At 40.8% G+C, this 13,957-nt stretch overlaps 1 protein-coding gene across 2 annotated transcripts in view; it reads right to left on the minus strand.

The window, feature by feature from the left end:
* Positions 1-1,773: 1,773 nt before the first annotated feature.
* triob (trio Rho guanine nucleotide exchange factor b) overlaps positions 1,774-13,957 on the minus strand; it is a 105,242-nt gene continuing 93,058 nt past the window's right edge. For both annotated transcript variants that reach the window (XM_040117200.1, XM_040117201.1), the window contains 21 exons: positions 13,495-13,643; positions 13,250-13,316; positions 13,028-13,131; positions 12,789-12,858; positions 12,526-12,615; positions 12,277-12,369; positions 12,092-12,142; positions 11,839-11,916; positions 11,295-11,486; positions 10,841-11,018; positions 9,710-10,602; positions 8,392-8,642; positions 8,134-8,263; positions 7,995-8,022; positions 7,551-7,713; positions 7,060-7,181; positions 6,808-6,886; positions 6,158-6,358; positions 5,916-6,054; positions 5,145-5,331; positions 1,774-4,635 (listed from right to left, as the gene is read on the minus strand). In XM_040117200.1, the coding sequence (XP_039973134.1) occupies positions 4,220-4,635; positions 5,145-5,331; positions 5,916-6,054; positions 6,158-6,358; positions 6,808-6,886; positions 7,060-7,181; positions 7,551-7,713; positions 7,995-8,022; positions 8,134-8,263; positions 8,392-8,642; positions 9,710-10,602; positions 10,841-11,018; positions 11,295-11,486; positions 11,839-11,916; positions 12,092-12,142; positions 12,277-12,369; positions 12,526-12,615; positions 12,789-12,858; positions 13,028-13,131; positions 13,250-13,316; positions 13,495-13,643 (3,681 nt within the window). In that variant the 3' untranslated portion in view covers positions 1,774-4,219. The remainder of the gene's footprint in view (positions 4,636-5,144; positions 5,332-5,915; positions 6,055-6,157; positions 6,359-6,807; positions 6,887-7,059; positions 7,182-7,550; positions 7,714-7,994; positions 8,023-8,133; positions 8,264-8,391; positions 8,643-9,709; positions 10,603-10,840; positions 11,019-11,294; positions 11,487-11,838; positions 11,917-12,091; positions 12,143-12,276; positions 12,370-12,525; positions 12,616-12,788; positions 12,859-13,027; positions 13,132-13,249; positions 13,317-13,494; positions 13,644-13,957) is intronic.

A 13,957-nucleotide genomic window follows, 5' to 3' on the forward strand; every position in this document is an offset into this window, starting at 1 on the left:
TTTATATGTCATAAAACATGTTTGGATGATATCTTTAAGTAAATCACTTATAAAGGAGGGTGGTTGGAGGAGCTATGCATGATATAGTATTCCTGTGAATTCCTTGTTAATCCAGCAATGGTTAACTGGTTGCTTTCTTTTGTTTTCCAGACTGAGAGACTCTGTTCTCACTGTACTATTAACCTCGGTGGATACTGCCATCTAGTTGTCGTTCAGAACCTGGTTGCACAGTAGGGGTACTATATATCTGATAATAATCTTACGGTTTGTGACTGTACATTCTATTTGTATATAGGTCACAATCACATCATTTTCTCTGCAGAGTACTGAGAAAAATCCTTTCACTAATGGAAACAGGCTTAGATAACTTGATATCTTGGTGAGTTAACTCTTCTGAGCTTATCACTCGTTAAATCCATGAAAAGAACAGTCAGATGGGGATATCTGTGTGTGACTCAATGCTGAATTCAGTGGGTTAACAAGATACAAGGATTTTCAGAAGCTAATGTAGGCGAGATATCACAAAGGGGAAATCATGTCTGGATGCCAAGAAATATACGTGGTCAAATAAATCCTATAATCAGTAGTCAAAATGTAACACAGTATTTGTTAATAGGTCCGGTCAAATGTGTAAGGACAAGTATAAGATACCAAATATGACAAAGTAGGAAGAAGTGCTATGCCAGCATGCAACACCTTTACACTTCACTGATCTTACATGATATTTTGATCACAAGATTGTGTGTAGAGATTGCACACTTTTTGTCCTCTGTGGTTTCATGCAAAATATTTGCTGCTGCTGCTAGGATGAACAAAATGTATTTCACACCCAACGAGAATAGTTGCTTCTTTAACAAATAGATCTGTTTAACAAACCTGTTCTGTATACTTAGAGACATGCAGACACGGGTAAAGCTTCCATTTCATCAATATTTGAATTTGTTGAATTTAAAAGACTACAACTGCACAATAAATTACTTCTTTCCTTACTTTTTAATGTTTTTTTTTCAAATGACCAATACACAATGATGATAATCATTGTATGTATGGCAAAGCATAAACAACTGTCCTTGTGGTAACTCTTTTTGCTCAATCAAAACACTTTAAGTGACTAACATTAGAAATGGATTAAGGAGTTGGGGAAACTGTGTTCTTAAGCATGACACAGAAGTATACTGATTGATACACAGCAGCAGCATCTGCAGAGACCAGATAAGATGAGCAAGACCTCTACTCTGGTTCTTTTTCATGGGTTATCAGAGATACAGATCTTCATTAGCGCAAATACATTCACTTAGTATTACTGTACATATGTCCTTTTGGTTTGATCTTATCACCTTGCTTTTCATTGCTAGAAAATATAAAGTTTCCCCCGTCGGTTCAAATGTCAGTCACCATTATGCTAGAACACAAAAAAAACATTAAACCACACGTGAAGCCAGTGTGTTTCTTTCCACATGAACTCCAGTTTGAAATGAAATTTTTTACACGTTCTGGTTTAAAGTATAAAATCAGCTTCAATGTCACAGTATGGAAGTTGTTTATTCTTGCAGTTTTTCACTCATTTTGACTGACTGTTGACCTCTTCAGTTTTTTTCCTGCCTTCTACTCATTCCAGGAATACAGCACTCCGTCATCTGCTAACCCTTGAAGGTTATGGAAAATAATAACAGAATATTAACTTTTCAAGACAAAGTACAGTTTCATATGTGGGTGTATGTGAGTATATTATATGTGCACACCAAACTTCAGAGACACCAGTTGTTCCTTGTATATTTAATGGCAAAATAACAGAGGACAAAATAAAATATTTACAGCACATAATAACATGTAAACACAATCTTCTGTACAAAGAAATATACATGCAAAAGCAAAAATAAGTCGTAATAAGACATTCAAAATGACATTGCTGCAGTCTTGTTCTATGTGTATTTAAAATATGACATAGTTATGAGGTTTACATCCTGGGCATGGGCAAACTGCCCAAACCTCTCTGTACATCTTTACATCATGAATAGGCTAGGTTTCCCATAGGCATTATATTACTTAGATCATATTTTTCTTCATGAATAGACTAAGAGCATTTGATAAACTGATTGAAAGCATTATTTTGGAAAACCCAGATCCATAGCAATAAATAAAAATGACACAAAATGAGAGACTTAGACTGTACAGACCAACAAGAGTCATTAAACTCCACGTTACTGACTTCTTTAACATTAAATCAGATCATCTGACAGTAACTCTTACAACCTTCAAATAAAATAATAAACAATCGACATTTTTAGTTTCACCCACCTCTCTAAGTTGTCTAACTCAACTGGCACTTTAAACAAAGAAGTTTTCAACAACTTCTTAACCTAAAGACATCAGCTCATTGAAATAAAAAATAACTGGAAGAGATGTCTTTCATGGCAGATACCTGTTAATGCTGATGGATAATTATCAAAGGGATGTATTTGAAATGTTGGTGGTACGAGATTTGGGTTTCTCCTAAAAAGTATAATGCATTCTCCAATCATTTCAAATCCATTGTGGAAGGGCCACAATGAGCATTTTCCAGACCTATTGCTTGGTAAAAATGTCAACCAAGTCTGTCTTACGACGTTGAATTGAGATGCTAAAAAATCTAGTAATATACACCAGCATCTACCTACAAAAGCCAAACAAACTCACACAGCAAACCACTTTGTGCACAGCTTGAAAAAAGACAAGTTAAATATTAGTTTTTTCAGCAATATACCACCAAACAATTTCTTATTACAATAAGAATAAATAAAGCCGGACTGAACCTACGTAAACACTCATATGTCTGGGTTCAGTGTGCTCTGTTATAACTTAACATGAGAAATCATTAAAAAAAAAAACACATTTTAGCAGGAAAAGAAAGCATAGTCAACTTTGGTATTGTTACAGAAAATAAAAACATAACAATGACAAAATGAAAGCACAAGTGCCTATATTTTATAGATACACATTTCTATACATTATTTCTGAAAACCCGCCTCCTGTCTGTGGGTTTTCCAGATATTAATACTGAACTTAATACATAAGAGTTAACACAATACAGACATCTATTGCAGTACCAGGTACGTACATGCCTTTTTAAGAATACGGCTACAACACAGGTCTTCATAAATAGTTGCATAAATCTTAAAGCTGCAACATTGCACATGGGAATTGATGCAAAATACGAGTGCATTTCTAGTAGCGGTTTGTTCATAGTGAATATCTGGCTGCTGAGGGTCCGCAGGAAGTGACTTATCTCACCAGCTGCATGGGGTAACTAATATCGGCAAATGAAATAGTTTTAGTTCATCTGAGACAAATTCTTCAAAGTGAGAATGAAAAGCAGGAATACCATATTTACAAATAAGGCGGATGCGGGTAGAAATCTGAGAAGCTTTAACCAAATAGCTTTAACGCTTTTTCGAGATAATTTAATTTCTCTTAGTGTCACAAACCAAAATGATTTCACCTTTCAAACCGGAGTGGGGGCATAAAGATAGGCAAACTATTGCACTGAATGTAACTACAATGTGTTCCTGGAAAACATGGTTTTGGTCTTCATCTAGAGTAAATGGACCCTGCTGATGGGTGCCACTTTGTTCACACATTTCATTTCTCTAGTTTTCTTTCTACTTACTAACTAACCTTTGTTTTCCAAAAGGTATGAATAAAGACAGTTCTCTGTTTCCTCGCTGTACATGGTTTCATTTACAAAAAGTAATCTCTCATTACAAAAAAACATTTTCACATGTTCCACCGAAAGCAGCCTGAATTACTGTTATTATACAGCATTCTACTTTCTCAGTTTAACACTGTCCAAACCGCAAGACTTGCTCACGTTGGCTTGTTGAGAAAGCTTGGTTTTCTCCCTGCTAAATCAAGGATTGAAATCTCAAATAGATTCCAACAGTTCATTTGTTGTGCAGGCATAATGACAATATGCCAAGGTTAAGGACAGGTGGGGAGAATCAAAGGGTTTATCAGCAGAGTAGTCAATCAGTCAGCAGCAGCAGGTATTTTGTGGCTTAGTGAGGGAAAAGGAGATCATCGTGGAGATGTTGCTGGTCCTCTCGGCAAGTTTTTTAACACAGCTCATCTGATCCACTATAGTTTGCTGGACAGGCATGAATTCCTTCTATACAATAACAATGCAGGAACCGGTGGCTACAGTACATGCTGTTGCTCTCGAGTCTACCTAGTGACCCGTTAGTCAGATGTGGTTGAGCAGGCGGCTTTGTAGGAAGGCCTTAATACTGCCAATGGGCCGAACATCGTTCTGGTGTTTCCGTCTCTCGATGAAGGAAATGAGTCTGGAGGTGTCCAGATGGGCTGTGTGATGGTTCTGAGATGGCGGCTGCGTGTGATTTAAGGTGGCATGTCCAGTGTCTCTGTTTATCACACCTCGAGGCTGGAGCCAGGGCTCCTGCAAGCAGGACGCTGCAGAGGGCCGTCTTTCTGGCTCCCCCTGAAGCAGCAGGCAGACAAAGTCCCTGGCAGCTGGGCTCACACCCTGGAAGTAATCCTCAGGGAAGCTGAAGTCCAGGCGACAGATGTTCAGACATGTCTCCTCCAAACTCTCATCCAGGAAGGGAGAGGCGCCGCTTAGTACAACATAAGTCACCACCCCTGTAAATCATCCAGTCCATCAATACACTGGCAAATCGATCAATCAACAGGTCAGTGTCACAGGGTGGGATGTGAGCCTACCATTTTCATCTGCAAGTTTTTTTTTTTCATACATTTTGTAAGTAATATATATTCATTATAATATATATTTAAATACCTGTTAAAAAAAAAAGCACAACTGTTCAGGTTCAATCAAACAGTGATGCCACCATAGCTTTGCCATTTTATTGTATTATTTCCCCCATTTCTTTTCTACCTCGATACCTGTTAAAACACCACCACAGTCCTTCACTAGAAAATTCATTTGTCTCAAAAAACTTTCTCAAATTTGCTACCAAACATTTCTAATCACTGCATTTTCCTGAAGAAATTTATAATCTATATAACAGCAGAATCTCACCTGAAGCATTGAAATATTTAATCAATATAAAATGTAATTATGTTTTGCTAAATAAGTTATATAATTTATAAATGCCAAAGATATGAATCCTATGTTCTTAGTTACAGACCTAAGCTCCAGAGGTCAGACATCAGTGAGACAGGCAGACCCAGGACCAGCTCAGGAGCAGAAAACTCTGGGCTCCCCAGGAGAGGATGGATGTAAGAGGAGGGAGGGTTCAGCTGAACGGCGTCACCAAAGTCTGTCAGCTTGATTACTGGCTGAGAGGATGCATGTTCCACCACAATGTTCTCAGGCTGCAGGAGCAGAAAAAAGGAATTTTCAATCATTACTTTTCGGGGCATTTCATGCCTTAATTAGATAGCAATATTGGGTAGATTATCGGAAAAGAGGGAGAGAGAGAAGCAACAGACATCCCCAGCAGGATTTAAACCGGAGATGGTGCAGCTCACGCTCAGTGTCTCAACCCCTAAGCTACTGGGGTGCGCCAGGAAAAAGGAAATTCAGACGTGAAAGGCAGATACCCAGGGAAATATCTTACTTCACGCCAGCCAGCACGTCCACTGACCCACTTGAGACTCCATTTATTTGTTTTAATTTGTTTGCCAATTCTTTACAATAATTAAATTCAAGTAAATTCTACTCTGTTTGAAAAGAAGTTAAAAATGCTGTTTAGCTTGAAAACCATCATCTGATACAAATAATGCATCAACGATGTTTCCTCACCTGATATTTCTATACTGACCCACCTGTAAAACGTCAGTGAATTCCCTGATTGTCTTTAATAAAGCTCTATAAATTCCAGGATGTTCCACAGACTACATGACCTGAGGAAAGACTGCCATGTGCAGTCAGGGAATAATAGTAATAAGGTAGTTACTTTGAGGTCAAGGTGTGCTATCCTCCAGCTGTGCAGGTAGTGGAGAGCTTTGAGAATATCTCTGAGGTAGAGAGCCACTTTCTCCTCTGTCAAGTTTCCCCAGCTCACTATATAGTCCAGGAAACGTCCCTGGTCTGCCCTGCAGACAGAAACACATAACGCATTTGTATGTCGTTAGCAACTTATACATTTACAGGGATAATCAATTCATATTCTTATATCGGAAACACTACTAAACTTACATCTCGAGCACAAGTATGTAACTGTTGACCGTCTCGTATGTGTCCAGCAGTTTGACCAGGTTGGGATGATCCAGAGTCTGTATGACTCTGATCTCCTGTAGCACCTGCTCTCGACGCAACAGCTTCTTGTTGACGTGTTTTGCTGCTACTGTACGCTTACTTCCTCTCTGGTCACACCGCTTAGTCACTGAGAACCGGCCCCTGGGGAGGAGAAATTAGATTTTGAGGAATATCTGAATACAATATTTAATATTGTGTAGCATCCTTGCGTCACTTTTTGAGGTTTGGGGAATCAGACATTTAGTTTTTATTACTATTACCTTTTCTGTGGATTTCTTCAAGTTCTGAAAATCATTATTTAATATTCTACCTCACATGCACTGTATCTATCGTGTGTTTGCCTGGACAGGTTTTAACAGTTCAGTTGGGAATGATATCTCCACTTAAATCTGTCGGATCGGTCAATGTCATAGCGAAGCAGGTATTGTAGTAAATTAGAAAGAATTAACGGTTCCTCTGCATCCAAATACCGTTAGTTCTCTAAGTCAGTAAGACTAAGAATTTATTAGCTTTGATGTGGCCAAGGAGCAACACACGACAGTCAAACAGTGAGAGTGAAAAGTGCGGGGATTTCCTGAGTACACTCTTACCTTCCTAGTTCAGTGATTTCTGTGTAGTAGGACTCAAAGCTGCCTTTCCAGAGGACTTCACTGCCAATATCAGGAATTCCTGAGAACACATATTGTAGTCAGAATGGGTTTAGTATACTAACCACCGATTCAACATTTAAGTAAGACTTTTTTTTTCCTGCTTGTTTGTTTGAAATTCAGGACACACTCAGGTAGCTCATTGGAAAATGAAAAGTAAAAGGGTGCAATACCATAACATAACAGGACCCTCACCTGAGACTATGAGGCTGGCGGAGGAGGTGACAGAGCCTGCTACATTTGTGGCAACGCAGGTGTACACACCACTGTTCTCAATAGACACTCCAAGGATACGCAGGGCTGCCTCTCCTGTCTCACTGTAGAAAGACACAAGGAAGGAGACATAAACTATCAAACAAGATGGACCATGCAAGCCTGAGGTTTTCTACATTGGATAATACTCTGCGAACTGCACATGATCCCAAATGTACAGTAGCATTTCATATTTCTGTGATGCTACTTGGGCTCTCTCTCTATCCTACTTTGTCCTTAAATTTGTTTGTTTGTAAAGTAAGGTTCTTTGTTAACAGCCCATCTGCATTCTTACAAGGCGGGCAAACGTAAAGTTTGGATCTGTGTGGCTACAATAGTCAAATTCTTTAAACTTCACAAATACACACAGCTTAAGCACTGCACCATACACCTTAAAGTAAAAATTCTAATTAAGTCAAAACATAAGTTGTCACCTGTAAGTGATCCTGTAGTGTCCGTTGTTGCTCAGAATGTTGTTGTCAGGTCCCCGCCAGGTGACGGTGGCCCGGGGTCGACCGCACACTTTACACCTCAGAGTAACACTGTCGCCACTCTCACATGCTACATCACTAACAGGGATGAGGAACTCTGGAGGAGCTAGAGAGAAATTGTTTGACTTAAAGTTTATGAGAGAGAGAGATACTGTGCCTTGATTCTAATCTAAAATAATCCTAAATTAGCTTGAAACATTTTTTTTGAACCAGTTTCAAAATAAGAGCCCAAGATAAGGAAGGAAAATATGTAGGACCATGATGATTTATTAATTAATTTATTAATTTGTACGATTTATAGGTTCAGTCTTTCTTTACATTTCCTTTATCATTTTAAAACACACCTCCTCATCCATTTCTTCACCAAAAGAAACAATTGGGACATACCATCATAGATGAAGTTGGGATTTAGAAGCTGTAATGAAATGTAAGGACAAAATCAGATTTCTTGCACAAATTATTGTGTAAAGAGGACAAAGATGAAAATTCACTTTTACTCAGTAAAATTTATCTTCATGCTCTCTACCTTGACAGAGACTTTGTTGGCCAGGCTGTCCTGAGACTTGCGGTAGCCATTCTCCATTTTCTTGCCCTCCTTGTCTCTTTTTTCAGATTTTCGGCGGATACGGAGCGCTGTGTGCCATGATAATGATTTTCTAAAGCAAACAAGACCAAAGAGAAAAATATCCGGTTCTATTCTGTTTTCAGATAATCATTGTGGATTCTGACATTTACACTTGCTTGTTTTTGTCTCAGGAACAACGGAAACGACACTTTGTCTTACTTGATGGTTCCTTCAGGTAGTTCGGGTGTGATGGAGGATGAGGTATGTCCTAATACATAGCCAGGAATCCAGCCTTCAGCTGCAGGGCAGTGCTCATTGGCTGCCCGGTACACCAGGAACATGTTTTGCTGGTTGCTGGCCAGCATTTGGACCACTTCACCCTGCGCCACACTGATTTCATCCTCCTTCACTGCCACATAGTCCTGGGTCACCAACATGGTGGACACACTGCTGCTGCTACTGCTTTCACTCTGTCAGAGGAGAAGATGTATAACTTTAGACTTGAACACACAGCACTGTTTAAACACAGCACAAGGGAGACTGGAAACAAACACATTTGCACTCACAGACACATTACAATACACACATGCACCTATATTCCTGAAAAAGGGAAGTACAGAGGTGTAGCAGTGGCTTCAAACCAATCAAATTCATGATTTGATTGACAAGAACACACACAAATTACCTTTCTAATATGCTTGATGCATGCATTAAAGAAAGCGTTGCAAAATACTTTTCATATTGCAAGATGAATAGTTAAAACAACTGTCTGTGTCTACTGTTTATGTATGAAGTCATTACATAAGAGAGAAGTTATCTTTTGAGAAGTTGTGAAGCAGAAGTTATGATCTTCAGGTCAAAATATGGAACTTTGTGTTTCAAAGGACAGCATGAAGTTGAAGTAAAAATCAAAACAAAACAAAAACATTTCCAAGAAGAAATATACAAGACACTCTATCATCTTGAAGAGAGACAGAGCAGGTTGAAGTGAAGCAAACATCAGGTGGTGTTGTATCAAGGCTAACCACTGCAAAGTTCAGACTAAACTGGCTTACAGGAAAAAAGGAGAATGGAGGTAAATGCGATAAAGCTCCTCATACAGGACAAAGATTGAGCCAGAGATCATTGATTATTGCATGGGAGGTTTCCCGTGGAAGAATGAGTGAAAAAGATCGAAGAGAAATTGTGTTTTCAAAAATGATTTGGTAACTGTTAGTGTCTATTAGCTGAAGTTGATAAGCACACACATACTGAAGCTCAGAGAGAGAAAGCAGATACAGCAGTTGCTCCGTGAGTTAGATCCACGCTGTTAGTACACTCTGGGAGAGCCAGAAAATTCTCTGTCAAACACACAGTCGGTGAAGTTAGTGCACTCAGATAGCTATTAATCTTCACTGTAGTAGTTGCTGCATGTACAAGCCATTCTCAGAGCCAGCGGCAGGGTGACTGACTGACAGCCAGTCAGTGAGGGCAGGGTTAGTCACTAGTGAGTAGCTCTAGGCCTCTCTGAAGCCTGGGCCTCGATCTGGCATCTTACCCCGTTGCTCTGGGTGGAGTGTATGGACTGCTCGCTGGTGGAGGAGCAGGTGCTCATGCGGTCTATGTCCTTACTGTGGGTAGAGTGGCGGTGATGAGAGGGTGTCCCGTGGCTTCCTCTGCCCAAAGAGTCCCCTCCACCACCACTTTCACTGGGGTAGGAGAAGGAACCAGGCCGGCTGGCATGAGAGGGCGGCATAGCAGGGACCAAAGCCCAGAAAGTGTTGCCTTTATGAGCTGGACTGGAGGGGACAAATCCTTCCTTTCCCCCTCCTCCTCCAGGGGATTGAGGTGAAATCAGAGGAGAAACTGTCCCGATGCGAGGGCTTTTTAGTGGCAAACTCTGAGGCGCCACTAACATTTGTGGCACTCCAGCTGTTTGATGTTTCTGGGTTTCTTCATAGCCTCCGAGATCCTGTCTGACACTAGCCTCTGTGCTGCTGGATGGCCTGTTACTGTTATTACTGTTACTTCCATGAGGACTATCCAGCATCCTCATCTTAGGGACCTCTGAGGCTAACAGCTCTCCATTTGTGGTGGTGTCTGAGTAGGGGTTAGAGGGGAGCGACTCAGGCTGGCAGGGTGACCACATACCTGCTGATCTGTCGGGCCCCTCAGGGCCCGGGGGGTGGTGGTGGTGGACGGGCTGGGGGAGGCGTGAGGATGGCTGAGGGATGCGGGAGGGTCGGGAGCGAGGGCCGCACAGAGAAGAGGAGCTGCCCCCTGATCCTCCAGAACCACCGCCGCCACCTCCGCCTCCCATGCTGGAGGTATTATTGGAGCTGCTGCCCCCTGGCAGGCCTCCAGTACTGCTGCTGCTACTACTACTGGGTGGACCACCTGGCCCGGCGCCACCCACGTGGTTCCTCTGGTACTCTATGGGGGATGTCAGAGCTGTGGGAGAGGATTAAGGGCAGGGTTTCATTCATGTCACAAAATTAGATTTGTGTAAAAACTCATATTTCAAGACAAAAACCTTCATGAACACTCCAGATTATTGCTGTAAAAAAAACCCTGAAAACTCAAGCATAAAGCTACTGTTACTTGTGCACATTTCCACAAAAAGTCCAACATAATTTTGGTATAAGCTTGTAATTTTGTGTGCAAAGTAATAAGTGCAATAATGTCATACCATTGAGGAAATTGCGCTGGTTCTCCAGTATCTGGCTGACCTGGTGGACCCAGACTTGACTGACTCCAGGGTTCATTGAATGGAGGGTGTACCTCTCCAGGTTACCACTAGATGACCTGGAAGTAAGTGTGAACTTGCAAGGGTCATCTGCATTTTCTTCTAGACCCAGCCAGCTCACCTGGAGTAATAGGGGGAGGGGGGCAGGAAGAAAGAGGAAGGAGAAGAGTGGTGGGGATAACAAGTTAAAAAGGACAAAGGAGGATATTTCAGTTTGTACAAGGAATTTGACATTGGCTTCATGGACAATAAAGTACAGTGCAGTACAGTACTGTAGGTGAACATGAAATCCATAGATAGTATAATTTTACTTATATTAATTTAATAATATCAGTAGTGGGACGCTTACATTTCGCTCTACCAGTAGCTTTCTGACACTTCATTGAGCTGCACTCACCTTGATGCTGTTCTTGAAGAGGTAGCCAGGAGTAGAGAAGCCCTTCTTTTTGTCTAGGGGCTCACTGAAGATGACGATCTGCTCAAATAGGAAGACTCTCCTTTCTTTCATCCTGGACAGAAGTCCCCCATCCTGGTCTGAAACCATGAAGGTGTCTTGGAGGAGCAATCTGCCCTGAGCCACAATTTTACCCTGAAGAAAGAGGTAGAGCAGAGAAAAAGGGAGTCAGAGGACAGACAAAGACAGTGGATGAGTGCATGCTGTTCTCGGTTTTTCTACCAGTCTTCATAACTTAAGTTTGGGAGTAGGCAAGACAAAAACCAAACAAAGAAAAAAGCCTTTCTAACAAACCTAATGGAACTTATGGTATATCTGCAAAAAATAGGTGCACACTGACATCTGGTGGCAAATTACTGCAATTACAAAATTGATTTCTGCAGGTTATAAACAGCTTACATGACTACATTATTTAATTTATTAAAGCTGTCCAAACACACAAACACAGACATGCACACACTGCTGAGAGTATAAAGAGCAGTCTCACATCGAAGCCTTGGAGGCGCCCCACATTCATCATGTCATTGCAGCGCTTGGGGACCACACACATCACCTCCACGGCTTTCTAAAGTAGAATGAGAGTAAAACCAACCTTTAGAAAATATTTTCTTGCATTAGAGCCAAGTAAAAAAGAACTGAGGTCTTGTCATGTGTGGCTCAGGCAGTCACACAATTCCATAGATTAGTGTATATCATCACTTTAATAAAGCTTGAGCTGAAACCTGGGCAGTTTGTCTTACCTCCAGCTCTGTTGTGTCCACTCCAGCTTTCTTAGAAACTTTGAAAAGATCCTTTGAAAGAGTTAAAATGGATAATATATTATATATGTATTTATGTAATCACATGTTAATAAGTTCAACATGGACAATATGTTTCCTTTGCCTGAATGTTTTCTGCGAGGTAAGAAACACTATGGTGGATTTACCTTTAGTAGCAGCTGGTACTTCATTATGCGCTGCACAGGTTTGATTAGCAGGTCAGTGATCTGCAATCTGTGGCCCAGTCGCTGCTTAAGGTCCTTATGAAAGAAATAAGTAAAACAATCAGCTTACAAGGATGTTGATAGATGTAGAGCCAGGAACTTTCTTTGACTGGAAATTGAATAACAAAGTAAGCCAGTCCACAGTAGGTTTGGGTAGGTGTAAAATGGTGTCAAATGGTTTCAAAATCTTACTTCAAAGTATGTGTCAATGTACTCTGACACAATGTGCTCAGATTTTGGCTTGTTCTGGCAGTACACAATGTACATGTGTAGCCTCCGCTCCTGTGGTTGAAACAAAATCAGAAAACAAAGGTATCTTTTAAAAGTGAGAAATATTTGACAGCTTAAAAACTATCATTTCCTCACTATCTCTTTTAAATTCGGTAAGATGTACTTGATAATCCACCCTTGAACAAAAAACATAGTGCAAAACAAATGTGAATAGGTTTTCTCACCTGTTTGACAAATAAAGGAGCTAGCCTGTCAGGATCCTCCATACACTTCTCAAGCTCTCCCAGGAAAAAACTGTGAACAGACCAAGAGAGAAAAGAAACACATGATTTAACCTGCCAAGGAACACTGTGGTGGCTCTTGTATGTTTCCATTCTGGGGCAGACAATACAACGTTAAAAACATTTTTTTATATGTAGTGGAACTTGTGGGGCAAGTTATTTGAAGAAGACTGTCCACATACTCTTTGTGCCAGTCATAGATCTGATGGATGTTTCCAAAGACAATCTTGTCTTTTCCTCTCATGTCATCTGGAACTCCTTCCTCTTTCATCCTGCTCATGTAGCCCTGAGGAGATGAAAGCAACTTTTTTGTAAAATATGCAGAAAAGGCTGACCCAAAAACAATCTTTGAAAGCCTAAATTCAGATACTTCAACATCTTTTTATTGATTTACTTATTTTTACCTCCACCACTGATCCCAAGTCCCTGACATAGTCTCTTTCAGTCTCCACCAGCTCCAGAAGCACATAACTGAGAGACAGAAAACAGAAATTGTCACCATGTAATACAAATGTAACGCACTCAGCCATGGATGAATATCAGAAATGCTCCATATAAGCACACAAATGAAGACAAACATGATTAACTGATCGAACTCAAGCCACTTTTGTTTATCAAAGCACTAACAAGACACAGGCTTATAACTCACTGTCTCCGCTTGAGGAAGCCAGACTTGCGCTCATCCACCTCATCGATGGGTGAGGAGGAGGAGAGGAGGGAGTTGTCAGAGGGGTTGAGGGAGGGAGAGCTGCTGTCGCCCTGCTCTACTGACAGAGAACTGGGACGATCCTCCAGAGACTAAGGAGAGAGGTGATGTAATTTTACCTTTTTACAGCATTATTCATTTCATTTGTTTAACATGGATCCAAATAAAGCTGTATGACCCCAGAGAAAACTGTGCAGCCTTTGCTTTGGTATGTGTGTGTATGTAGGCCAGTGGGCATGAGTGTGGTGGGCTATTGGCCAGAGTGCAATGCCCATTTGTGGGAACAGCTGGCAGAGAGAGTCACAGTCCTGACAGATGACTAGTAGGACATGATGCCATTCTCTGTCAACAACACCAGAGAAATACTGTGTGTGCGCTTGTACATACATCGGATAGAATTCCTCTG

Source organism: Xiphias gladius, chromosome 22, assembly GCF_016859285.1.
Source record: "Xiphias gladius isolate SHS-SW01 ecotype Sanya breed wild chromosome 22, ASM1685928v1, whole genome shotgun sequence".
NCBI lineage: Eukaryota > Metazoa > Chordata > Actinopteri > Istiophoriformes > Xiphiidae > Xiphias > Xiphias gladius.